This window comes from Pezoporus wallicus, unplaced genomic scaffold, assembly GCF_028554395.1.
Source record: "Pezoporus wallicus isolate ANWC-B61680 ecotype Strahan unplaced genomic scaffold, APGP_CSIRO_Pwel_v1 contig_8042, whole genome shotgun sequence".
In the NCBI taxonomy this organism is placed as follows: Eukaryota; Metazoa; Chordata; class Aves; order Psittaciformes; family Psittacidae; genus Pezoporus; species Pezoporus wallicus.
In genome coordinates, this window is record NW_026639380.1 from 3,248,784 (window position 1) to 3,271,423 (window position 22,640).

General features: G+C 37.3%; 1 protein-coding gene across 6 annotated transcripts in view; it reads right to left on the reverse strand.

Annotated features, from left to right (window-relative positions):
- AKT3 (AKT serine/threonine kinase 3) overlaps window positions 1-22,640 on the reverse strand; it is a 148,467-nt gene that overhangs the window by 40,435 nt on the left and 85,392 nt on the right. For all 6 annotated transcript variants that reach the window (XM_057414509.1, XM_057414513.1, XM_057414511.1 and 3 more), the window contains exons 4-8: window positions 16,474-16,585; window positions 14,821-14,965; window positions 7,718-7,849; window positions 4,945-5,010; window positions 3,288-3,356 (exon numbers count right to left, since the gene is read on the reverse strand). In XM_057414509.1, coding sequence (XP_057270492.1) covers window positions 3,288-3,356; window positions 4,945-5,010; window positions 7,718-7,849; window positions 14,821-14,965; window positions 16,474-16,585 — 524 coding nt within the window. The remainder of the gene's footprint in view (window positions 1-3,287; window positions 3,357-4,944; window positions 5,011-7,717; window positions 7,850-14,820; window positions 14,966-16,473; window positions 16,586-22,640) is intronic.

Genomic DNA, 22,640 nt, shown 5'->3' on the forward strand with positions numbered 1-22,640 from the left:
GAAGGAGCTGGTGAATGAAGTTGCAAAGCCACTGGCCATCATATTTGAGAAATCATGAAGTTCCCGATGACTGGGAAAAGGGAAATATAACCCCCATTTTCAAGAAGGGGAAAATGGATGACCCAGGGAATTACAGACCAGTCAGTCTCACCTCTGTGCCTGGCAAAATCTTGGAGCAGATTCTCCTGGAAGGCATGCTAAGGCACATGAAAATCAACAAGGTGCTTGGTGACAGCCAGCATGGCTTCACTAAGGGGAAATCCTGCCTGACCGATTTGCTGGCCTTCTATGATGGGGCTACAGAACTGATGGACAGGGGTAGAAAGTTGACATCACCTACCTGGACTTGTGCAAAGTGTTCGACACTGTCCCACACGACATCCTTGTCTCTAAATTGGAGAGGCATCAATTTGATGGATGGACCACTCGGTGGATAAAGAACTGGCTGGATGGCCGCACACAAAGAGTTGTGGTCAATGGCTCAATGTCCAACTGGAGACCAGTAATGAGTGGCGTCCCTCAAGGATCGGTGTTTGGACTGCTGCTGTTCAACATCTTCATTGATGACATGGACAGTGGGATTGAGTGCACCCTCAGCAAGTTTGCCGATGACACCAAGCTGTGTGGTTCGGTTGATACCCTGGAGGGAAGGAATGCCATCCAGAGGAACCTTGACACGCTTGTGAGGTGGGCTGATGCCAACCTCATGAAGTTTAACCATGCCAAGTGCAAGGTCCTACACCTGGGTCAGAGCAATCTCAGGCACAGCTACAGGTTGGGCAGAGAAGAGATTCAGAGCAGCCCTGCGGAGAAAGACTTAGGGGTGTTGGTTGATGAGAAAATGAACATGGGCCGGCAGTGTGCACTTGCAGCCCAGAAAGCCAACCGTATCCTGGGCTGCATCAAAAGGAGCGTGACCAGCAGGTCGAAGGAGGTGACTCTGCCCCTCTACTCTGCTCTTGTGAGACCTCACCTGGAGTATTGTGTGCAGTTCTGGTGTCCTCAACATAAAAAGGACATGGAATTGTTGGAACAAGTCCAGAGGAGGACCACGAGGATGATCAGGGGACTGGAGCACCTCCTGTATGAAGACAGGCTGAGGAAGTTGGGGCTGTTCAGCCTGGAGAAGAGAAGGCTGCGTGGAGACCTCACAACAGCCTTCCAGTATCAGCAGTGGCCACACAGGATGCTGGAGAGGGACTCTTCACTAGAGACTGTAGTGATAGGACAAGGAGTAATGGGTTAAAACTTAAGCAGGGGAAGTTTAGATTGGATATAAGGAGGAAATTCTTTCCTGTTAGGGTGGTGAGGCACTGGAATGGGTTGCCCGGGGAGGTTGTGAATGCTCCATCCCTGGCAGTGTTCAAGACCAGGTTGGACGAGGCCTTGGGTGAGATGATTTAGCGTAAGGTGTCCCTGTCCACGGCAGAGGGGTTGGAACTAGATGATCTTAAGGTCCTTTCCAACCCTAATTATTCTATGATTCTATGAACTTTCTATTCCACATCTTTAGCCAAAAAGAAGCACATAAGCGAATCAGAAGAGTTTCTTCAAAGAAAATTGCCTACTTAGTTAGGGAATGCTCATTATTTTCCACTGTGGCAAAAATTTATGGTTAGATTCACTGAATTAGGGAACCACTAGCAAAGAAGGTGAGCAACTCTAACAAACAAGAGCATCACACCTGAAAAAAGTGACACACCCTTGCCAAAGTACATTGCAATTATTTAAATCCCAGTAAGCAAAAGCAGGCTGCCACCAAGAGACCCATGACACAAGATGTCTGCAGCATTTACCACAAAGGTGCCCTGCCCAACGCAGAGGAATGCAAGATACACACCTGATCAAAACATAGTGTCAGAGTATTCAATCATAAGAAAGGAGCTGAAAACATTCCCTCTGGGCTCTGCTCTGCATTCAGATACGGCAGAAAAGTATCTTACAAAAAGGTAAGTGTCTGAACGATAGGCTGATTTTCAAAACACTTTCAAAGTATATCCCCTGAGATTACAGAAATACAGTAAGATCTTACACAGACAAAACTTAAGAAGAATTAGCTAACTCATTAAGGCGCCACGTTTAAAATGCATTGTAAATAGCACTGACTTACTATTGCTGACACAAGTTCGATGTTAAATAAGCCAGCTGAGTGTCCAAGAGAAGGCTGTTATCCCATTACTGCTGAGGAAGATTTTTGTGTCCAACTAGCCAAAATGGTTAAACGCCTGTGATGTCCAGAAATGGGTTTATACATATGGAGTCAAAAAGTCATCCTCCCATTCGAGAACCCTATAGTCATGGCTGGTAGAAGGCCATGAACAAGTTAGAATGTAAATGGGCTTCAGATTGAGCACTGAAATCACCAAAGCAACAAATGCAAGACAGGCACTCTGGGGGTGCTCAGGCATTAGGGTTATAGCTGAAGACAGTTTCATCGTAGGAGAACACAGGAAAAGGATAATGAAAAACATGGTACCATACTGCAGCAATTCCTGAATGAAGGAATAGTTTTCTAATAAAAAAAGCTAGTGGAAATACTTAGTACTTTAGTGTTATTATGCAGCATATAGTAGACAAAATAAGGAAAACCCCCTAGTTAATGTTGTAATCTGACACAGTCTGAATAGCAAACAGCACTTAAAAGGGAGATGAAAGCCCTCTTCTTAGATTGCAATTCTCTTTAAATCCACTTGACGGATATAGTTTTTGATATTACATTCTTCAGGAAATAGCTGGAAGACAGCAATGGCTTAAAGGCTAACTACACTAATAAGTTTAACACTTAACTTCAAATTTCCAAAGTACACAGCAAGTGAAGAGGAAGAAGTAATGAAAAATATGAACACTTTTCTCATACATATTTGCAACAGCTACAGCAAAGAAGAAAGCGCATATTTCACATTAGGACAAAAATAAGACTAGTAACCTTATTTTTGATTGTTTGCACTACATTATGACCATTTCATGCCAGAACATGCTATAATATGCTTGAAGAAAAAACAGTAAGATGTTTGTAATTATCTCTCTACCATGAAATTATCTTTCAAAAATCTAATTTTTTCCGGAATAAGAACTACTTTTGACAAAAAATCCTACTTTTTTTTTGACAGCACAGCTGTAAAACACATCCACATTTCTTTTAAATAACAGTTTTAAAAAATACAAAGAAAAAAGGCAACTTTCAAAGATACCAGAAAGCAAAAGAGGCAAGAAAAATACTATCTTTTAAAGCGTAACCCAGTGACAGTATTACTATTAAAAGTGCAGAACATCTTTTTTCTACTTACTTCTCCTCCATTAACATACTCCATCACAAAACACAAACGATCCTTTGTCTGGAAGGAATATTTCAAGGACTTGCAAAGAAAACAGCAAAACCAAACAATTATCATCTTGTATTAACCCAATTTCTTGCACTTAAACTGTAACAAAATTTAGTTTAATCCTCTTAAGCAAACAATTCTGATTTGGTGAGAACTTTCAGAGTAATTAAAAGTGTAAATTCCTATCTGGAGCTTGTGATGAATTAACAAAAACCTTCATGTCTTCCTTCAGCTCTGCCACATGCCCACTGATATGAAAACATCATGCTTGTTATAACAGAATTCTACATAGTTGCTAAAATTCACAATTCTATACAGGTTTCTTACTGCCATATATGGAACCAGCTATTCTCACTCATTTTATGATGTCCACTTCAATGATGCCCATGAAGAGAGAGATTACCATATTCTTTTTCATTTCTCCCATATCAAAACTTAAAACTGATCTAAATCTCCAGCCTGCTTTCATATCCAAAAGGAGTTTCTAGTTTCACATACCACACAATGTTAAAAACACTGATGAATATATTTATTTACATATCATTTAAAAATTGTAACCAATGTTATTATCTTAATTAAAATTTTTGACTTTTCAATGTTGATTTGATTTTGCTTGGAAAAATTATACCAAAGCAAATCTACAGATACAGTTCAAAAGAAACAAAACACAGTAGAACTACACATAACAAAATCATTAGGAGACTCGTTTGACTTAAAATACTGCATGTGTCCTTAAAATATTTGCTTAAGAATATCAGAGACATTTAAAGATGCAACTGCAGTAATTTGCACAATTTGACCGCCTACTCCTGCTTACCTTCACACTCTAAATTAAATAACTTTAGGGGATCTCATTTCTTTTGACTTTATTTCCAAGAATATTTTGGCCAAGCAATGTGAATGCAATCCTCTGCTTTCTAAAGGGTTTGGTTCACGATTTTCTAAATAGGAAAGCTTCCATGTTATACTCTGGTATTTTAATACAAAAAAGAAAATAATTTTTCCCAGCCTTAAAATACAGGTTAATCATCTTTTGAAATCAATGAAAAGACTTTCTAATACATTCTCAAAACAGAGGAATCAGAATTACTTCTACATAAGTCAGTTGTAAAATTAAAGCTGTCATGAATCTCAAAATTTTCATCTTATTTTTAACAGCTTCAATACCTTCTATTAAATATAAACCATATGAAGACAATGACACTGAGGGAGTGGGGTTTGAGCTTTGTTGCTCCATGGGCTACTTATGTTGAACAAACAGTAATTTTTATCTTTTTATTGAACTCAATTAAGTTTTCTTGATAAAAATTACTTGATATTATGTGATATCAATAACTTTTATTAAGAAAATATTCAACTTGTGATTTTTGTATATGAACAACAGTTACATTCTACAGTTAAACTGGAGGGCAGTTGAGCTTCACAAAACGTTTAGAAACTGACCTTCTGAACTCTTAAATACATATTCTGATAAATGATATGAGAGGCACTAGATAGCCACTACTTGTTTACAAATAACCACAAGAAAGACTTCCAAATTTGTAAATACTGTTCATAATGAAATACCCATCACGTTGAAAACCACCTGCTAATGTACTTAAAACTAATTCTTAATACTTACAGTTAAAAAAGGGTGTCTCGTATTTTTCAACACTCTGCTTTCTGTAAGCGTATGAGCTACTTCATCCTGAGAAATAAAGAGTAGAAGAAGTAAGTCTGAATTAACATATAAAATTGTCATTGAATTAATTAGGGGGAAAAGGTCAACACTTTCAAAAAGAATAAGCTGCACTACAGTTTTGGAAAATGATCAAACCTGAGAGAAACATGAAAAATAATTCATGTTTTCTGAAAAAAAGATTTTAAAGTAAATTTAAGTTTGGCAAAATACAATTAATGGGTTTAATTTTAGTTTTTTCTTATTTTCGTGCTTTAAATGAAATCTTTAATTTTACATCCAGTGGCAAGTAAGAAATTATAATATTGAATTTGATAGTTTGAAAATACAGACATCACAACTTCACATTTCTGGTATGAATCATCTGAACAACGTATCTACAGAGAGATTGAAGCAATTTACAAGAAACGTACACGTAATAACTTAGAGGCATCTATAAAACCTAGTCTAATCTAGTCTAATGTTAAGTAAAGACAGTTTTGCTGTTTTTAAACATTCACTCGTTTCGGGATTTGTTTTATTTTTCTCTAACTTTCTTCTATATGTAGCCATCCAAAACTCACTCCTTCCCTCCATCCCTCATCCACTTTGGCTGTCCTTAAGAGTCAAGTGAGCAGTGCTACCCTGACCGAGAGTGACGCCCTTCCTCAAGGACCATGGGAGGTGGGAAGATGTCCGTACAACCTCACCCCCTTTCCAGACAGATTTTGAGAAAGAGGCCCTCCAACTAACCCCTCTGCCAGGGGGGATGCCAGGAGGGGGACACATGGGGGGTGAGAAACAGCCTGGAGGGGTGACAGGGAGCCTCACAGTGGCAGGGCTATGGCCCCTCATGCCACCAGGTTTGCAGAGAACGGGGCAAGGCAGGGGGAAGGGGGAGAGGATGGCAGGAACAGGGCTCACCCTGCACTACATTTTCTGCAGTGCTAAGCTACCACTATTATGCAGAGCTGAAGACTAACTTAGTGCGACTCAAACCTCAACGATAGCCCTGCAGAAGTAAATATATTTAGTCAGAGTATACTTTATTATCGCTACAAATAATACCAATGTAACATCATTGTACTACATGCTTAGCAGACAGTGCTCAGCAGATAAGGTATTACTAAACCGGAAAGTAAACACAGATGTCAGGAGCTTTAAATGAGACTTTAAAAATTGTCAAAATAGGAAGTTAAACAACAACAACAGAGTTACTGGTAAGAAATTATGATGCCACTTAGCTGAATAGCAGTGCAACGCTGAGCCTATACACTACAACCGCATACTGGGGTTAAAACAAAAAACTCTTCAAAGAGATAAACAAATAAAGCTAACTTTAGGCTTGCTTATTTTTCAACCTCAGTGGTTCACCAGATACAGGGAATAAAAAGCTGGCAATAGCCAGTTTTTCTAGAATTGCTTCAGAAGTTTGTGATACTGGTAGCAATTTCCCGGTAACTGTAATATTAATCTGCCATGAAAATTTAGGATCAACAGATTTAGTCTGAACTGAGCAGATGCTACATAACCTTCTAGATACAGCTGTCAATGCATCACTTTCTGCTTTATATTATGTTAACTGTTAGGGTATGACCTTCTATAGTGCACATTATAGGCTGGGTTGGGACTGCAGATCTCTACCTAGTGACCGTCCCCTTAGCACTGATCTCCAGAGTTAAATGTTATCGATAAATCCCCATGGCATACTTACACACTCACTAGTTTAGACAGCTAAATTCATGCCCAAATCTGCTTATGTTTTCAGTATGGGAAGGAGTGGGAAAACTGGTATTTGGTGACTGTAGATAAAAAAACACGATCCCTTCACTGGTGAAGATCTAAGCATAGTCTATTTTTTATTTTTTTCATCAGTTTCTTATCAATATACAGCCCTACTATGATAAACTTGGAGGGACTCCCGCCAAAACAAAATTCCAGTTTTGAGGAAGTCAAATTTAAAAGACTGAGGTGCTCCTATTTTTATCACAGGATGAAAGGTGTCTTTCCTTACACACTTAAATCTTCTCACTGGTCAACAAAGAGGGAGAAAAATGACCCTGGGATTGGTTTTAATTGTGTCTCCTGGTGATAAGAGCATGTAGGTTTCTTGCTCTCAACTTGTTCTATGGAAGTGGGATTCAAAACTTTAGAATTGCTACAAACAAAGCTTAGACTGGATGATCTTCAAGTTTAAACTTCTTAACATTACAACCAAGCAAAAGAGCTAGTAACACTGCACTAATCAAGCTTAATTGACTGGACAATGCAGTTTAAATTACTTCAACAGACATCAGTTTCAGACTTCTCTTGCTCCTCAAAAACTGAAAATAATTGCATTTTTAGTCCCCATCTTAGCTAACTTAGCAGAACAGAGAACAGGTCCATTAAATTAGTTTTATTTATCAAAAAAAAACCAACACAGTTCACTTAGAACTTTTTTCTTAAGTATGTAATATACCCTAGAATGCATTTTTTTCTAGTTTTAAACTTGAATTGCACTGTCTTTCTAACCAGCGAACTCTCTCAAAATGATGGCATATTCTAGATTGCAAGATGCTGGAAAAAGGCATGCAAAATGGGTACACATTCTAGTTTTTGTATTCTTGTTTTCTGAAGATACAGAAATATTTCTATCAATTTCAGTTACCGTCAAAAAAAAATATAACTTATATATTAGATATTGATCATAGTATTTGAAAATATTACACAACATTAAAACTATGATCTTCCTTACCTTTGCAATAATGACTTCTTTTTTCAAAATCTTCATAGCATAGTATTTCCCACTAGCCTTCTCTCGGACAAGGATAACTTTGCCAAACGTGCCTTTCCCCAGTAGTTTTAAATAGTCAAAATCATTCATTGTCTGTAAGAGGCAAAGAACAAGAATTAGCAAGACTTACGTTATTCACTTCCAACATGTACAAGTGTGTCCCCATATAATCAAATGGTGTTACCAAAATAGTAACAGTTTACAAAAAATAGGTACATTTCTATGATCAAGTTCATAATCATAAAATCATAGAATAGTTTATACTGGAAAAGACCTTTAAGATCATCAAGTCCAACCAGTAACCTAGCACTGTCAAGTTCACCACTAAACTATGTCCCTAAGTGTCACATCTACATGTCTGGGTCTTTCTTTTTTCAAATACCTCCAGAGATGGTGACTCAAACCACTTCCCTTGACAACCCTTTCAGGGAAGGATTTCTTCCTAATATCCAATCTAAACCTTTCCCAGTGCAACTTGAGTCCTTTTCCTCTTGTGCTTGATTGCTTATTATCTGGAAGAAGTGACCAAAACCCACCTCACTACAACCTCCTTTCAGGTAGTTGTAGAGTGTTAAGGTCCCCCCCCCGAGCCTTCTCTTCTCCAGACTAAACCTCAGCCATTTTTCATAAGACTTGTGCTCTAGACCCTTCATCAGCTTTGTTGCCCTTCTTTAGACATGCTCCAGCAACTCAATGCCTTTCACTGGCATTCTTGGCTGCCTGGGCACAAGCTGGCTCATGTTCAGCTGGCTGTTGATCAACACTCCCGGGTCCTCTGGCATTGTTGTGACCCAAATGCAGGATCGCCACTTTGCCTTGTTGAACTTCACACAATTAGCCTCAGCCCATTGATCCAGCCTGTCCAGATCCCTCTGTAGACACTTCCTACCCTCAAGCAGATCTTATTTTTACAAAGCACACATAGAACAAAGCATTTAATGAATACTCCACATCTAAGAAAGCCTATCAACTCTTGTACTACCAGGGACGTAAGAATGTATCAGCAGGTTTTGCATAACACCAACCACTGTACTGACTGTTTTTCTAAAACATACATGATCCTTACTGCAGTATTATACCAGTAAGACTCTACTGAAGTCTTTGTATTAGAAGTGGACTTTTAAAAAATTGAGTACAGATTACAATTATACGTTTTTTACATTAATCAACCTGGCTCTGAAAGGAAAAGGTATCAAGTTATCCTCTCTCATATGACTCCATTATAGTGACCATTCAAGCATCTAGTACTGCCCTAGTTTTGCAGGTTAAATACAGCACATCCGAGAGCTGGTTCCATTATACAATTTGAGTCTAGTAGGTTTATCAACTCAACTGGAGTGGCACACATTGAAAGCATATGACCAGATGATCTCAGATCCCAAAGCAGTTTAGTCACTTTCATAAGCACATAGCCTGAGTCAATAATCATCTTAATTCTGCAAGTTCATTTCACAGACAGTTCAGAAGCACCAATCCTATAGTCTATGCATTAGCTGCAAAGATGAGGATACTGGAAAAAACAGCGCATTACTGAAATACAGTGACTGAAGAGGGTCACTTTGGAATGACAGCTGGGTTATTTTGGCTAACTCAGGGGCAAACACTGGTTTCCACCATGTGCTTCCAAAGCCCATCTTTCAGCGCACTGTGTTACCGGCTTCACTGCAGCACCACATCACACAGGCACCCAGGAACCTTGAGGAAATCAGTTAAAAGCTCTGAAAAACAACACGCTCACCTATTCTTGTTATAGTACTGTCCTGCAGTGTCAATAATCTTCCTTCTTTTGTGAATAATACACCATGAAACATTTATGAAGAATAATTATGCTCCGAGTCTCAGTTTTGCTAAATTGCATATACTTAATCCTTTTATGTGTGAGGAAAAGATCATGCCTTATCTTCCATCTTCCCAGAGTCCCTCTCTACCACTAGTTGCTGCCTCAGTCAGTTCTCTTGCATACTGGCATTCCAGATAAACTTCTACTTGTGCCTTCCACAACGTAATTAATAATTTCCTTATTTCCAGCAGAAACACTTCTACAGTGCCTACATGTCTCACACACATTCTAAGTGTAGAGCTATTGGGCATATCTCCACTGTGCAATCACAAGCAATGGTAGAAAAATATATTCTCTTGTAAGAAAAAATTAAGGCAAAAATTTCCTTCTGAAATTATTTATTCCTTTAAAATTGAGTCCATAATACTATTACTGTGGATCTGAAGTTGCTATCGACAAATGCAATGCTGTGAAAATAATGCATGCAATGGCTCACTGTCAGTTTGAAATCTGCTCACATAAGGGGTGAAACTGAAGTTCCACTAAACAGATGAATGCTGTAATTCCTTAGCTTTTACACATTCAACCTACAACCTAAAAGCAGCAAAAAATCTCCAACAGACTACTTAAGGTAACATCTGGCTAGCTGGGTATTTCAAAGCTTTATTTAAGAGAAGATGCTTTCCATACATCAATTTTCTAGCTACATCAGCAGGAATTAAATCTTTGTCCAACGTAATGGTTGATATGTAGCTTCTAAGCGATCTTGGTGAACTCCATTCTTTGCTCACTTAAACATTCTGCAGTGACAGACCTTATTTTGCTGCCAAAACCACCCTACATCAGGAAGAGCAAAAGCGTGTTTATTCCAGTAAGAAATATGAGTAACAGATATGTCAAAGGCTTAGTATACTTTCTACTTAAAGCAAACTCACTTTACAGAAGTCAGTGTAAAATAAAAAAATTATGACCACAAATCCTTCAACGGTCACCTTTTCCAAAAACTAGCACAATGTGTCAAAACCAGTGACTCATGGTGCAGTATATAAAGTTGTGATCCAAACTCTCTGTGACTGCTAGTACTTAATCAGCTAAAGGTAAGACTTCACAAATATCACAGTCAGTACTTTGGAAAGTTAGGTTATCTACTTCAATAGTTCTATAATAACCATAAAGCAAACACAACTGCCTTTGTGCTGAAGGAGTGAAAACTGACAAAACCACATGAAAAATCCACAATGCATTCAAAACATAATTTAGACAGTGGATGAGTAACTCAGAGCACAGCCCTCCATATCTTCAGTCATAAGTTAACACGTTCCTTGATGAAGAGCGACCACCAGTTTTATTGATAATACTGAGTTACTGACCGTAACAACTTATTACTTACAATAGGCAAATATTCATGGTATCATAAGCAGTCTCAAAGGCCTTCTTCCCACACTTCTCATCTTTGAGAGGCTGGACTTAGAGAGGGACCAGAATCTGAATATAACCATCTCAAAAGCAGCCCTTTGCCCACACAAAGAAGGCGGATCTTGGCTCAGCTGATCACAGACATGGGTTTGATGCTAAGGGCAGCAAGCCAGTCAAATTGAAAGACTCATTTGCCTAAAATTTGCTTACATAATGTTAATCAAAGCAGTCATAAATCTAGCTGTAAGCTCTGTAAAAACAAGTTAAAAATATATGTGTATTTACAAGAAGAAGGTAATAGGCTTGCGAGATTTTGATCAGTGGCTTAACAGCAGGTTATGGCAGCAGTCCTAGTTCTAAGAATAAAGTCTCCTGATGTTCTCATTCTTTAGAAGCTCAGCAGAATGCTTAGAGATGATACACAGTGCAGGGTAACTCAAACGTCTGCCAAAGAACACAGGACCTTGGGAGATAAAAACACAGATGCCATAGCTAAGGGTGTGTTGAAAACCAATGGAGAAATGGAAATACTTCCTAAACCTGAGGGATGTTGGTAAACAACTTTGGAGGCTCCCATTAGGCTAGATTCTTTCTCCTTGATGATTTTTCCCACCTTTTTCATCTTTACCAAACTCTGAGAATTTAATCTTTTTCCTCATTACATCACTTTCTTGTTTCCTCTGAAAAATCTATTATTTACTTATCCTGCACCCTGCAAAATGAATTTGAAAACAAAGGAAAAGCAATAAAGCTACAGGAAACTGCACCAACCAAAGAACCGCATGGTGTTCAGCCTTCTCTAAAGCTTATTTACTTCCCTATGGATGACATATTCAAAAGAATACACCCTACTACTGGTGTTGAAAATTCCTGCCAAGGAACTATTTTTAAAAAATTCCTCATTTGCATAAGGATGATACCACTTGGAGTTTTCATCTGATTTCATGAGGAAGAAACTCTACTTACAAGGAATAGTACAGCAAGAAACTAAACCAGTTTGCTATGAATTTCTAGTGCTCTGAATTTTAGAGATGCTACTACTGTAAAACTTAAGTGGTACACTGCCACCACTGAAAAAATGAGGGGGGAAAAAAAAGAAAAGAAAAGGAAAAAAACAGGCTTTTGGTTCTTCAGCTAATCTGGTCAGGGACATTGCTGTCAGGTCTGTTCAAATCAAATTCCACCTCCTAAAGACCATGTTCTTTGTAAACCTTTTGCTACCTTTTCAGAGAAGAACAGGCCCACTCCTCTCTGTCTTGTTTCTTATTTCTTAATCTGATTATGCTCTTCTACTCATATGTATACCATCTGGTGCACGCACAAGCAAAATTCACTGGGCTCAGATGTAAAAATCAGGTGACAAAACCAGCTTGTAGGACACATTGCACAAAAAATCCCTGAAATGAAAAGAAATCCAATACACACCCCACACCCCCCCAAGCAGTAAAATGCATTAAGTCATTATAACAGAAATGGTTCGATTACATTAACAGCTACAAAAGCTTAAACAGAAGTTTTTCAGAAACATTTTGACAAAACAGAAACAGCTCTAAAAAAAATACATTTTTTCCCAATTTCAATTAACATAGAAGGAGTGACAACTCCGCATCACTATATTATTTGTGATTCCAAGAACTTTTGAGAACCTTTCGCTAAAGTCTTCCAATAGTCAGAAATCTGGGATTTTGAGTCTTGGAAGAAAGACAATCCTTGTGGACACCAGCACGCTCTTCACTGACTAAAGAAACTCCATTCTGCTCTATTATAAGGTGTTGAATATCACCATTTTTCATTTCACCTTTCTCTCATAGAGTTTGCTCTTGGCTTGTTGCCAAAGCCATTAAATACTCTGCAATACTGCACACGCACTGTCCCAGTGGCTTATTTCAGCATTTCTTAAAGCATCAGTGCCAAGACAGAAACTAAATTGATCTTCCTCCTCCTTTTCTTGTTCCCACAAACCCTTTTGTTTTATGGGAAAATGCACTGCACTGTGAACAAGGAAGACATACACATCAGATAAACTTCTTATATTAGAAAGCATTAATTTTGACACCTTGAAAATGCTTGCTGTTATGCAGTGGTTTTGTACTCCACTAAGAGGAGTACAGGCTTGGAACCATGCTCTGATATTTAACAGAGCAAACTCAAATCCTTTCCACATAATCACACTGCTTCTCAGAAGACTGACACATCTTGAACGCTGCCTCTGCCTTGCTGTCACTTATCATATTGTACCCTGCAGCATAAACATTAAATATCTATGTCGCAAGGCTAAAAGTTCAATGTCAGCCTGACAATGTATGATAGGAGTATTGTTACAGCTGTATATAATTAGCTTTCACCTTTTTCTACAGCAGAAAAAGGTTAGAAAATTGCATACAATGAAACAACATGAAAGAATTGTTTACTCTGCAAACTTCTCAGAAGTTAGGACGTGACAGAACTAAACTAACACCTTTATTATATTTGTCATATCCATAAGAGTATAGTTTTCAGCCACTGATGTTTCTATGATTCTTGCTTCATACACTGCAACAAACAAAACATGCTTTATGAGTAAAGGAACACATTCACTATTTCTTTTCATTGTTCATCATTCAAAAGCATTCAGTTGCATTAGCTATAAGACTATTTTGCTCTGTCAGCAGACTTCCTCTTAGTTTTCTACAGGTTTCACACTTCTACATAAAAAGAATAAAGCCAGTCCTATAGAAAGAGATTATTATTTCTCATGCAATTTCAATGCATTTCTTGAGTCTGGTCAACCCTGTATAGTAAATGAGAGACATCCATTTCAGTGATCCATTCTTCAAGAGTAGTTCATACTTACAGAATCACAGGACAAAATGGAAACACAAAATAATAATAAGCAAATTTCTCTGTGGCATTGAAGCTTTAAAACATGCTCTTAGTTGTATGCTTATCACAATGACTCTGAAAATGCAACTACTAGTATGTTATAGCCAACAAGACACATATTCCTACTTACACCAAAAGCTGTGAAGGATTAAAAAAAAATAAAACATTGTTTTCCCTTACTTCATTGAAAACTAAAGCAGAGTTATTTTCCCAGTTAGCAAAAAACAAGGTCATTAAACCCCAAATCCTGCTAGCCTTTTTCATGCAAATTATCTAAATTGTACTGGGTATCATTTGCATGAGAAAGGGTGCAAATCTACTTGTCTAAAGAAAATATTTTATTACCACACTTCTAGAAGAGTAAACAAACAAAAAGAAAAATATGAAATACTAAAACAATAAGCAGAACATTAACATGTGCCTGAACAGCTGAACTTTGTTTTTCAGAAGTGCTGTATCAGAGAGCATAACAAATAAATAAAACTAAAGCAGTTCACCTTTACTGAAAAAAAGATGAACTTTTTAACAAGGGTAGGCAGTAACAGGACAAAGGGGAATGGCTTTAAGCTGAAACAGAGTAGATGTAGGTTAAACATTAGGAAGAAATTCTTCACTATGAGGGTGGTGAGACACTGGAGTAGGTTAAACATTAGGAAGAAATTCTTCACTATGAGGGTGGTGAGACACTGGACCAGGTTGCCCAGAGAAGCTGCGGATGCCCATCCCTGGAAGTGTTCAAGGCCAGGTTGGACAGGGCTTTGAGCAACCTGGTGGTTGAGCCTGTGGCAGGTGGATTGGAACTAGATGATCTTTAAGGTCCCATCCAACCAAACCATTCTGTGATCCTAGGATTCTATAAAATAAACACATATGTATTTTTCTGCTTATAATACATTGAAATGTATGTAGAAATACCAGTCCCTGTATATTGTTTTACCCAACTAGATCATTCTACAGACATTATTTTATGTATCAGTCTTGTCAGTTCTTTTTTTAATGTCATTACCTTTCTTTTATGATGGGTTGTTGAAGCATCCATCTCTTCTTCTCCTATATTGTCTATCTGTGAAGTTGGACTACAGTTCATCCTCTCCTCTTCTTGCCTCTGAAGTCTGTCTGCTACAGCCTGGATTGCTTCTGTCCATTCTTCCCTACCATGAACAAGCCAAAATCCCTATTAGAACTCAAATCCCAATAAATGATTTATAAGGTTTTTCACACGCTACATCGCTTTAATGTTCAATTCTCATGTTACACAGCAAGAGACTCATATAAATCCATCACTTCAATTTCTTTCCAAATTCTGCATTATGTTAAAGATGGTGAAGTTCAGCAGCATCAAAAAGGATCGCTGCATGGTTAATTTCAAGAATTACCAGTGTCTGATTTTGTAAATACATTAACAGTGAAAACCTGAAAACACTTGTTCCAGGTATAACATAGCTCAGAGCATAGAATGTCACCTCCTATCCAATACTATCTGATAACAACTTGCTGTTTTAACAGACCTTTTATAAAATTCTCCCTCTCTGTGAGACATTTTCACAGACAAAAAAAAAAAAAAAAGATTTATTAAAACATGTTGTGTGTTCAACTCTTTTTCTGCCTTCACTTAAAACTCAACTTGTTGGCTAATTTCAAATTCCCCCAAGAAAAAGGTCCTCAAAGATAACTGAATTCCTACAAGCATCACAAAAAACAGCTGCACAGAGAGGCAGGCCTAGATGAGGGTTTCTGTGGAGACACTAGCCAGGGCAGCTGAGTCCATGGCTATTCTGTGCACCAGCTAACCAGCACAGACACACCAGCTATCCCATCAGCACACCACAGCCCTACACCAAGTGCAGCACCTGCTGTTTCTGCTCAGCCAGCAAGGGATACAGGAGAACTCTGGTGCTACTACTGAAAGCTGTCAGAAGTGCTATGCTGCATACACAGAAGAAAGACAGGGTACAGAAAAAGTCTAAGGTAGAATAAAAAAAAAATCTAAGTGAATATACTAATGACAGAGAAACAACAGCTAAAGCAAAATCGTTATTGGTTTGGTTTTTTTTTGTTACAAACAACATGAATAAAACCAAATCATAATATTAATCTCAACAGGACAGATGCCCACAGTGGGAAGACTCAGTGCATCTAACCAGAGACACAGTATAAAACATTTTAGCAAGGTACACCATCCCGTATCTCCTACATTCTTTTGAGGCATTAAATAACCTCATTCTTATGAGTTTGTGTATGTTTAAGGAAACAAGAAAAACTAATAAGCAAAGATAAAATAAATTTTATCAAGCATGCTGCTTTCTGTGCCAAAAAAATCCCGAGCGTATTAGAATGAGAAAAAGGAAAATTTAAGATAGCAAGCCTGGAAAATCCTTTAATGCAGGCTTCGACTGTTCAAAATTTAACACTTCAGAGACATATCATGACATAGTTTTGGCTTATTTGAACACACTCATCCCACCTACTCACAGGCAACTGAACACTAGCTATGAGCTCAGATAATATATTACAGAAGCTGACTTACAAATTCTTCAACTAACTGTTCAGATGTGCTCAGAATGTCACAGTTCCAAGTGCTGATCACTGTGCCATCCCAGTAGAGACTGTGCTGAGGCTTTTGTGTGAAAAATATGGAAAGCAAAAATAAAACCCTCACCGTTCCTCTGGCGTGTCTACATGGAACGTCCTCTCTATGACAGTGGTCCACTGAAGACATCTGATAATAAACGTGTTTGGCTTTGGTCGCTCTGTTTTCATTAGCTGACATTCTAGAGAAATACATGACATTGGCATTTTTAGACATTGCCAGTTAATGGATGAAGAGCAAATGAAATTACTTAGATGAAATACAGATAGCTTATGTATACCTATCCAGCATGTATCCACTACACATAAGGAAATACAGTATGTCAATATAACCATAGGCTTCAATAAAAGGTAGAAGGTAATAATCATAAGGTGAAGAAAGCAGTCAGAGGACTTGATGAAATGTGTATCATTGCCCATATGAACAGTGCAATCTTCATTTGCAAACTAGGTCTGTGTTATAAGGGTAAGAAAAGTACTAGAGCCCGGACTGCTCTAGTATGCCAAGGTAACAGCAGTAGCCACAGGCATATTTTTCCATCTGTACCTGGCAGGAGGAATATGACATTTTCCCTTCAATGGTAACCATGCCACAATTACCCATGCTACTGTCACTTTAGGATTAGATTTATTGTAAAATACCCTATTTGAGAAAGTTCAGATGTTGAAACTAGCTTGATTATTAAATATAGAATAACCATACACAGGGGGACTGTCCCAGGAAACCGTTCAGTTCTGTTGGTGCCCCAGAGCAGAATCAGGTATTGAATCTATGCTATTTCTCCTAAGTATTTCCCTACACTTGTTCTACAGTCCCCAAAAAGTAGTAAATTCAAAACCTTTGTAACCAAACTATTCCATCCAGCTATAAAGAAATTATTTTTATAGTTGGATTTTTTTCCTAGTATTTAATTTTCCTATAATTTAAGCATATTGCTTCTTGCCCTATTGACTAATTTATCTTTTCAGTAGCTATCCCTTTTAGATATTCAAACACTATTTTATCTCTCTTCAGTCTTCCCTGGCCTAAATCAATTCAACCAACTTAACCTCACAGACTGTGCTTTCAGATCCAAGATCTTCCTTGTCACACAAATCTAGACATAGAGCAGACTGCCTATTACTCCTCTCTCACAAGACCACAACACTGGCAATTCAGGCAATGGTTCAATTAAACTGTGTGCTAGATTTTACAGTGTATCACAGTGCACTAAATATTACATCTGCAAAACACTGAGTTACTTAACTCTTTATTCATGCAAGTATATTTAAACATTTTTGTGACATTAAGGTTACTCTGTCAAAAGTGCAGTTTGTTTTCCTGCAGCTACCACGGAATAGACACAAACACTGCATCTCATGTTCTGGAATACTATCACTTCTTCAAAGCTGATCCAGACCAAACGTGTGATCTAAAATGATTCATCAGGTTCACAAATCAAACAATAATGAATATGGCAACACACTTCTTGTTCATTTACAATGTGCTGTAACTTCCTTTTGGTAGAGCTACCACCTACCAGCTGACCTACACCCTTTTACTGATGTGGCTGACTATACTTTAGCATGAAACCTTACATTTATTCTTAGTGTGTTACATTTTATTTATTCCAGTTAATGTCAATGCTTTACAAAAGGCATGTGATATGACGTGCACCACTTCACAAGGCATGCTATTCTCTCACAGATATGAATTATATGTTTTATGTATTTTTTCTTCACGAATTCAGGGTCTTGAAACCTCAACCATCACTGACAATTTTATAGGAATGTGTTTTAAATATTCTCCAAGGAGCTTTGTAAGACCCAGCAAACTTCCAGCCACCCAACATACCTAAGTACTGCCTCCCTCAGTTTTGCTTTCTTATGTCTTTATTGTTGTTGTTAATTGTACACAAGACACATACTCATAGCTGACCTTCTGAAATGCAGCTGCATACTGAAAATACATTAAAGCAATTCTCTTTTAATATTACTAGCTGATAACAAGCTTAAAGCCTTAGTTCAAGGCACTGATTGTATATACGAAAATCTAACCGGTTTGGGACACTATTATGTAAGAAATGACCTCTGCCTCCACGATATAAAGCCACACTAAGTATCATCAGACTTACTTGTACTGGACCATCTTGTAATACAGGCATGAAAGAACTGATGTTAGGGCAGTCTTTGTGAGCCCACCTTGATTTAAGAACTTCCATGCATACTGCAATTTTTATATTTGAAATTTGAAAAAGCAAAGAAGAGTGGAAGTGGGTATGTCTGTCAATACAATGGTTTTTCTGCAGCTTAGCAGGACACTTCAGAAGCTTTACAGACGTGGGAGAGAAACAAAGGAAATGTTGCACTGCAAAGGTGTATATTTTTTGATGCAAAAACCGTTCACCATATACTTATGTAAGTCAGACTGCTCACCGCTCAGGGGAGTGGCATTGCATTTAACAAACCTGCATACACTGTGGAGACTCAAAAGAGAAACAGCAATCCAACCACACTGCTTTTATAAACTCAGGGAGGTCTTGGGTGGGATGAGAGGCATCCTCAAAATTTAGAAGAAAGAGCTACAGCAGGATGGACACAGGAAGAAGGAATTTAACACAGAAGCTGGAAGAGAAACAAGGAGGAGGATAGAAGCAGATGACAGGAACTTGTGGCATGATGAAGCAGAGCTGTTTAGGATACATAAGCAGGCTTGCAGCTGAGTGCAAATATTACTCATGAGATCAAAGAAACCCCATCTTCAGGGATATGATTGAAGTCCAAGTTATGAACGTGATGATGGTGAGGCTAGGGTTAACAGGCTATTTGTTTTCTTAACTGCAGCTCTACGGAATGTGTTGAGCTACCTTCACAACAGAAGAGACTAGAAGCATTGTCTACTCTAAGATTATCTCATCTTACTCCTGACAAAACCACCCTCTCAGCTTTAATCCTATCACACTTCAATCATGTAGGCTGAAATTGTCTTTGCTGGGTGTCTGCCTAAAGCTGCACACTGCTGGAAAATACTACTCTTTGGAGACAAGACTTAAAACTTGGCAAACCAAGACCTTTGATATCCTTTTAGTATTCCTGTGAAAATGTAACGCATCTGGACACACTACATGTGGGAGGGATAAGAGTGGAGTGGAAGGAGGGTAAAAAATTATAATAACAATTGCTAAAGCATAAAATCATTGAAAACCTATGCACTGAAGTATAATCCAGAGGTTACAGATATCTCCTGCCTTTACACCTGCTAAATGGAAAGCTCTTTCTCCTATATTTATAATGCCTCATCCTATTCTACAGGCAATAGTAAAAAGAAGCTGCCTTGTTGAGGCAAAATCCAACACAGAAAAATGATCTACAGTAAGTTATTTACAGAAGAGAAGTTGGGAACAAAAGACTAGAGAATGTACTAAGGAAGAAGAGTAGAAATGGGGCAGGAAAAAGACTGGAACCTGTGCAAGAAAAAAGTTATTGGGGTTAGCTAGAATATAGCTAAGCTGGAGTAGCTAGTTTAGGAGAAAGAAGGTAAAAGAAGCTGTCAGGGACAGAAAATCGAGGTGACTACGTTAGATACAGTCAAACCTGCAAAAAAGGCTATTCCAGTTGAAAAGTACATCCTTTCCAGTGCCCGTAATGGAACCAAAGATTTTAAATTTCACCATTTTTTGACTGCAAATACATACAAAAATACATACATTAAAATTGCATTAATGTAAGTTTGCCAACTCAAGCACACAAAATTGGAACTAACAGAATTAAGCCTGCCTGGGTCCAAATGCTATCTATAATATGGTCTTTATCTATACATTTAGTATAGTATATATAGTATAGTAATTAATGTATGTATTAGCATGTAGATTATGTAAATTTGTATCTACTATATATGTAGCTATATTACTGGTACTACCTATATTATTTTTTTCAGGCAGTCCTCAAAGTGAAGATGCACATTATTAACAAGAACAAAACATGGATGCATATACTAAGCTCTGTAACTACCAGAGTATTTACTCTCTGAGTTTTCATTACAGATTATTAACTAAATCAATTAAAGGTAATAAAAAATACCTTAGCAATTGAAAATGGCACTGAGAATATACATATATATATATATATATATATATATATATAAAAAGCCATTCCACTATCACTGAAGAATTGTTATTAAAAAAAAAAATTTCTAACAAAGCTCAATAAGCTTTTTTAATAGTCTGTTAAAAGCAGCTAAAAGTTAAATTTCTTTGTGGAAGGCTGAAATTAAATATGTATTAACTATGTTTGTATCCTTAGAGTCTGAAGCAAAAGAGTTTCAGAAAGAAGTGGAGGGCTACCTGTCTTTCTCAGCTAGATGAAAGTGACTGAAGTCTGCTGATATTTAGTACACCCACATGCTTCATGTGCTGCTGTATACAAATGGTATACAAGATTCCTGTCAGGATTGCAACATGAATAAAAACTTGTTTGTGAATGTCTTTCACCTACAGATAGAGGGGGGGGGGAAGAAAAAAAAGAACTATTAAGATGAATAAGTGCTGTAATACACAGTTACTGCTAATTATCAAAATATTTTTCTATTAATTACTGGAAAAAAATTTAGTTTAAGACAGAGAGAATAGTTTGGAAACTACAAAAGAACAGAAGAATGAGTGAAACTGGCTAGTGAGAGCTGGCTCTGAACACTCGAGTGATAGTTGGGTCATTACCAAGAGTAGAGAACACTCTAACATAATGTCTTCAAGTTTGCTACTATACATAAACATATGTAATTAAAGGGCTGAATCTCAACTCAAAACAGTTGGAAGTCTAAATTATCATTCAAAAAGATGAGTAAGCCAGTAAACAGACAGACTCAACTTCATGTTCTTGTATGCTAGCCATCTCCAATTTGGAATTACACATTTTAAACCTAAAGCTTTTGTCTTGCTGGGATTAAACATCAGTCATGAGAATTTTGCCCTTTAACATTAGAGGGGATGTAAAAGCTTGGGGGAGAACACTTGCTCAAAGGAGCAAAATACAAAATCAGTAACAGAAACTGACAACTTTGTTCCAACAAGTCTGTAGCACTTGTTTGGTCTTTTGGGATCTATACAGAAAAAGACAAAACTGAAACAAAACCAGTATAAAGAAGTGGAATGGAGGTTTATCAAGTACTGAACTTCTCTTTTTAAAATAAAATTTAAAAAAAAAGAAAAAAGGCAGGTATCTAGCAGGGTTTAATTCTATCTCTGTATCCACACAAAATCTGACAATTCTAAAATGCTAGGCTATCTTTTCCCAATAACTGCTACTATCTAAATTAAGTAGTTATGATAGTTAAACTCTCCTAAGCAACTCTAACTACAAACTGTATTTCAAAACGTTCTGTTTACTTTACACCATTCTGAACCACAGATGACAAAGTTTGCTTGAAGCTGTAATTACTCTGCAAAGCTGGGAAGCCAATTAGAGGGCCTAAAACCTGCCAGTTCCAAAAAAAAAAAAAAAAAGCAAAAAAAAAGCACAGATCATCTGTTCAGATTTTATTAAAAAGTTTAAAGTTTGAATTCTATAACTTTAACCATATAATCACCAGTGTTCTTTTCCTAAATACATTCATCCAGCATAAAAAATACACTAAAGCCATTTTATTATTTCATACATGGAAGCTTTCAACTTCAGCAGTTTGTTGATGTGGCTAGACAAGCATACTAAACATACAAGCAGCCATAAAAAACTGCACTAAAAAAATGAACAGAAGGTTGCATATCTGAGAAATTATTTCTAATACAAACTAAGGGTAAGCACAAAAGACAACTTCCTGCAACTATCATATGATATAAATAGTATTAAACCACTGCTTGTATTGTTTAGAATATATGCACTTTTAAATACACAGAGGGCTACCTATATAAAGATATGTGTATCTACCCATCTACCTATCTGTTTGCTTTACAATTTAACCTTGATTTCTTATTCTTCTCTTGGTATTTCCTTTAAAATAAAAAACACTTACGTCCCAACCTTTACCTTCAGTTGCTACTGCCATTTTTTCTTTCTTATGTCAAAATTTAATGAATACACTGCTACAAATACTTTTTTCCATTACTGCTACTCTGCACTTCAAATCCTCACTTTTCCCTGATGACCTTTTTTGTTAGACAAGTAGTAGAGCTACTACACCATTTTCATAACATTGAGACAGATACATGTGCTTTTGCTCATAGACATATGAAAAGCCATGGCTTTTATACATTTGTATGCACA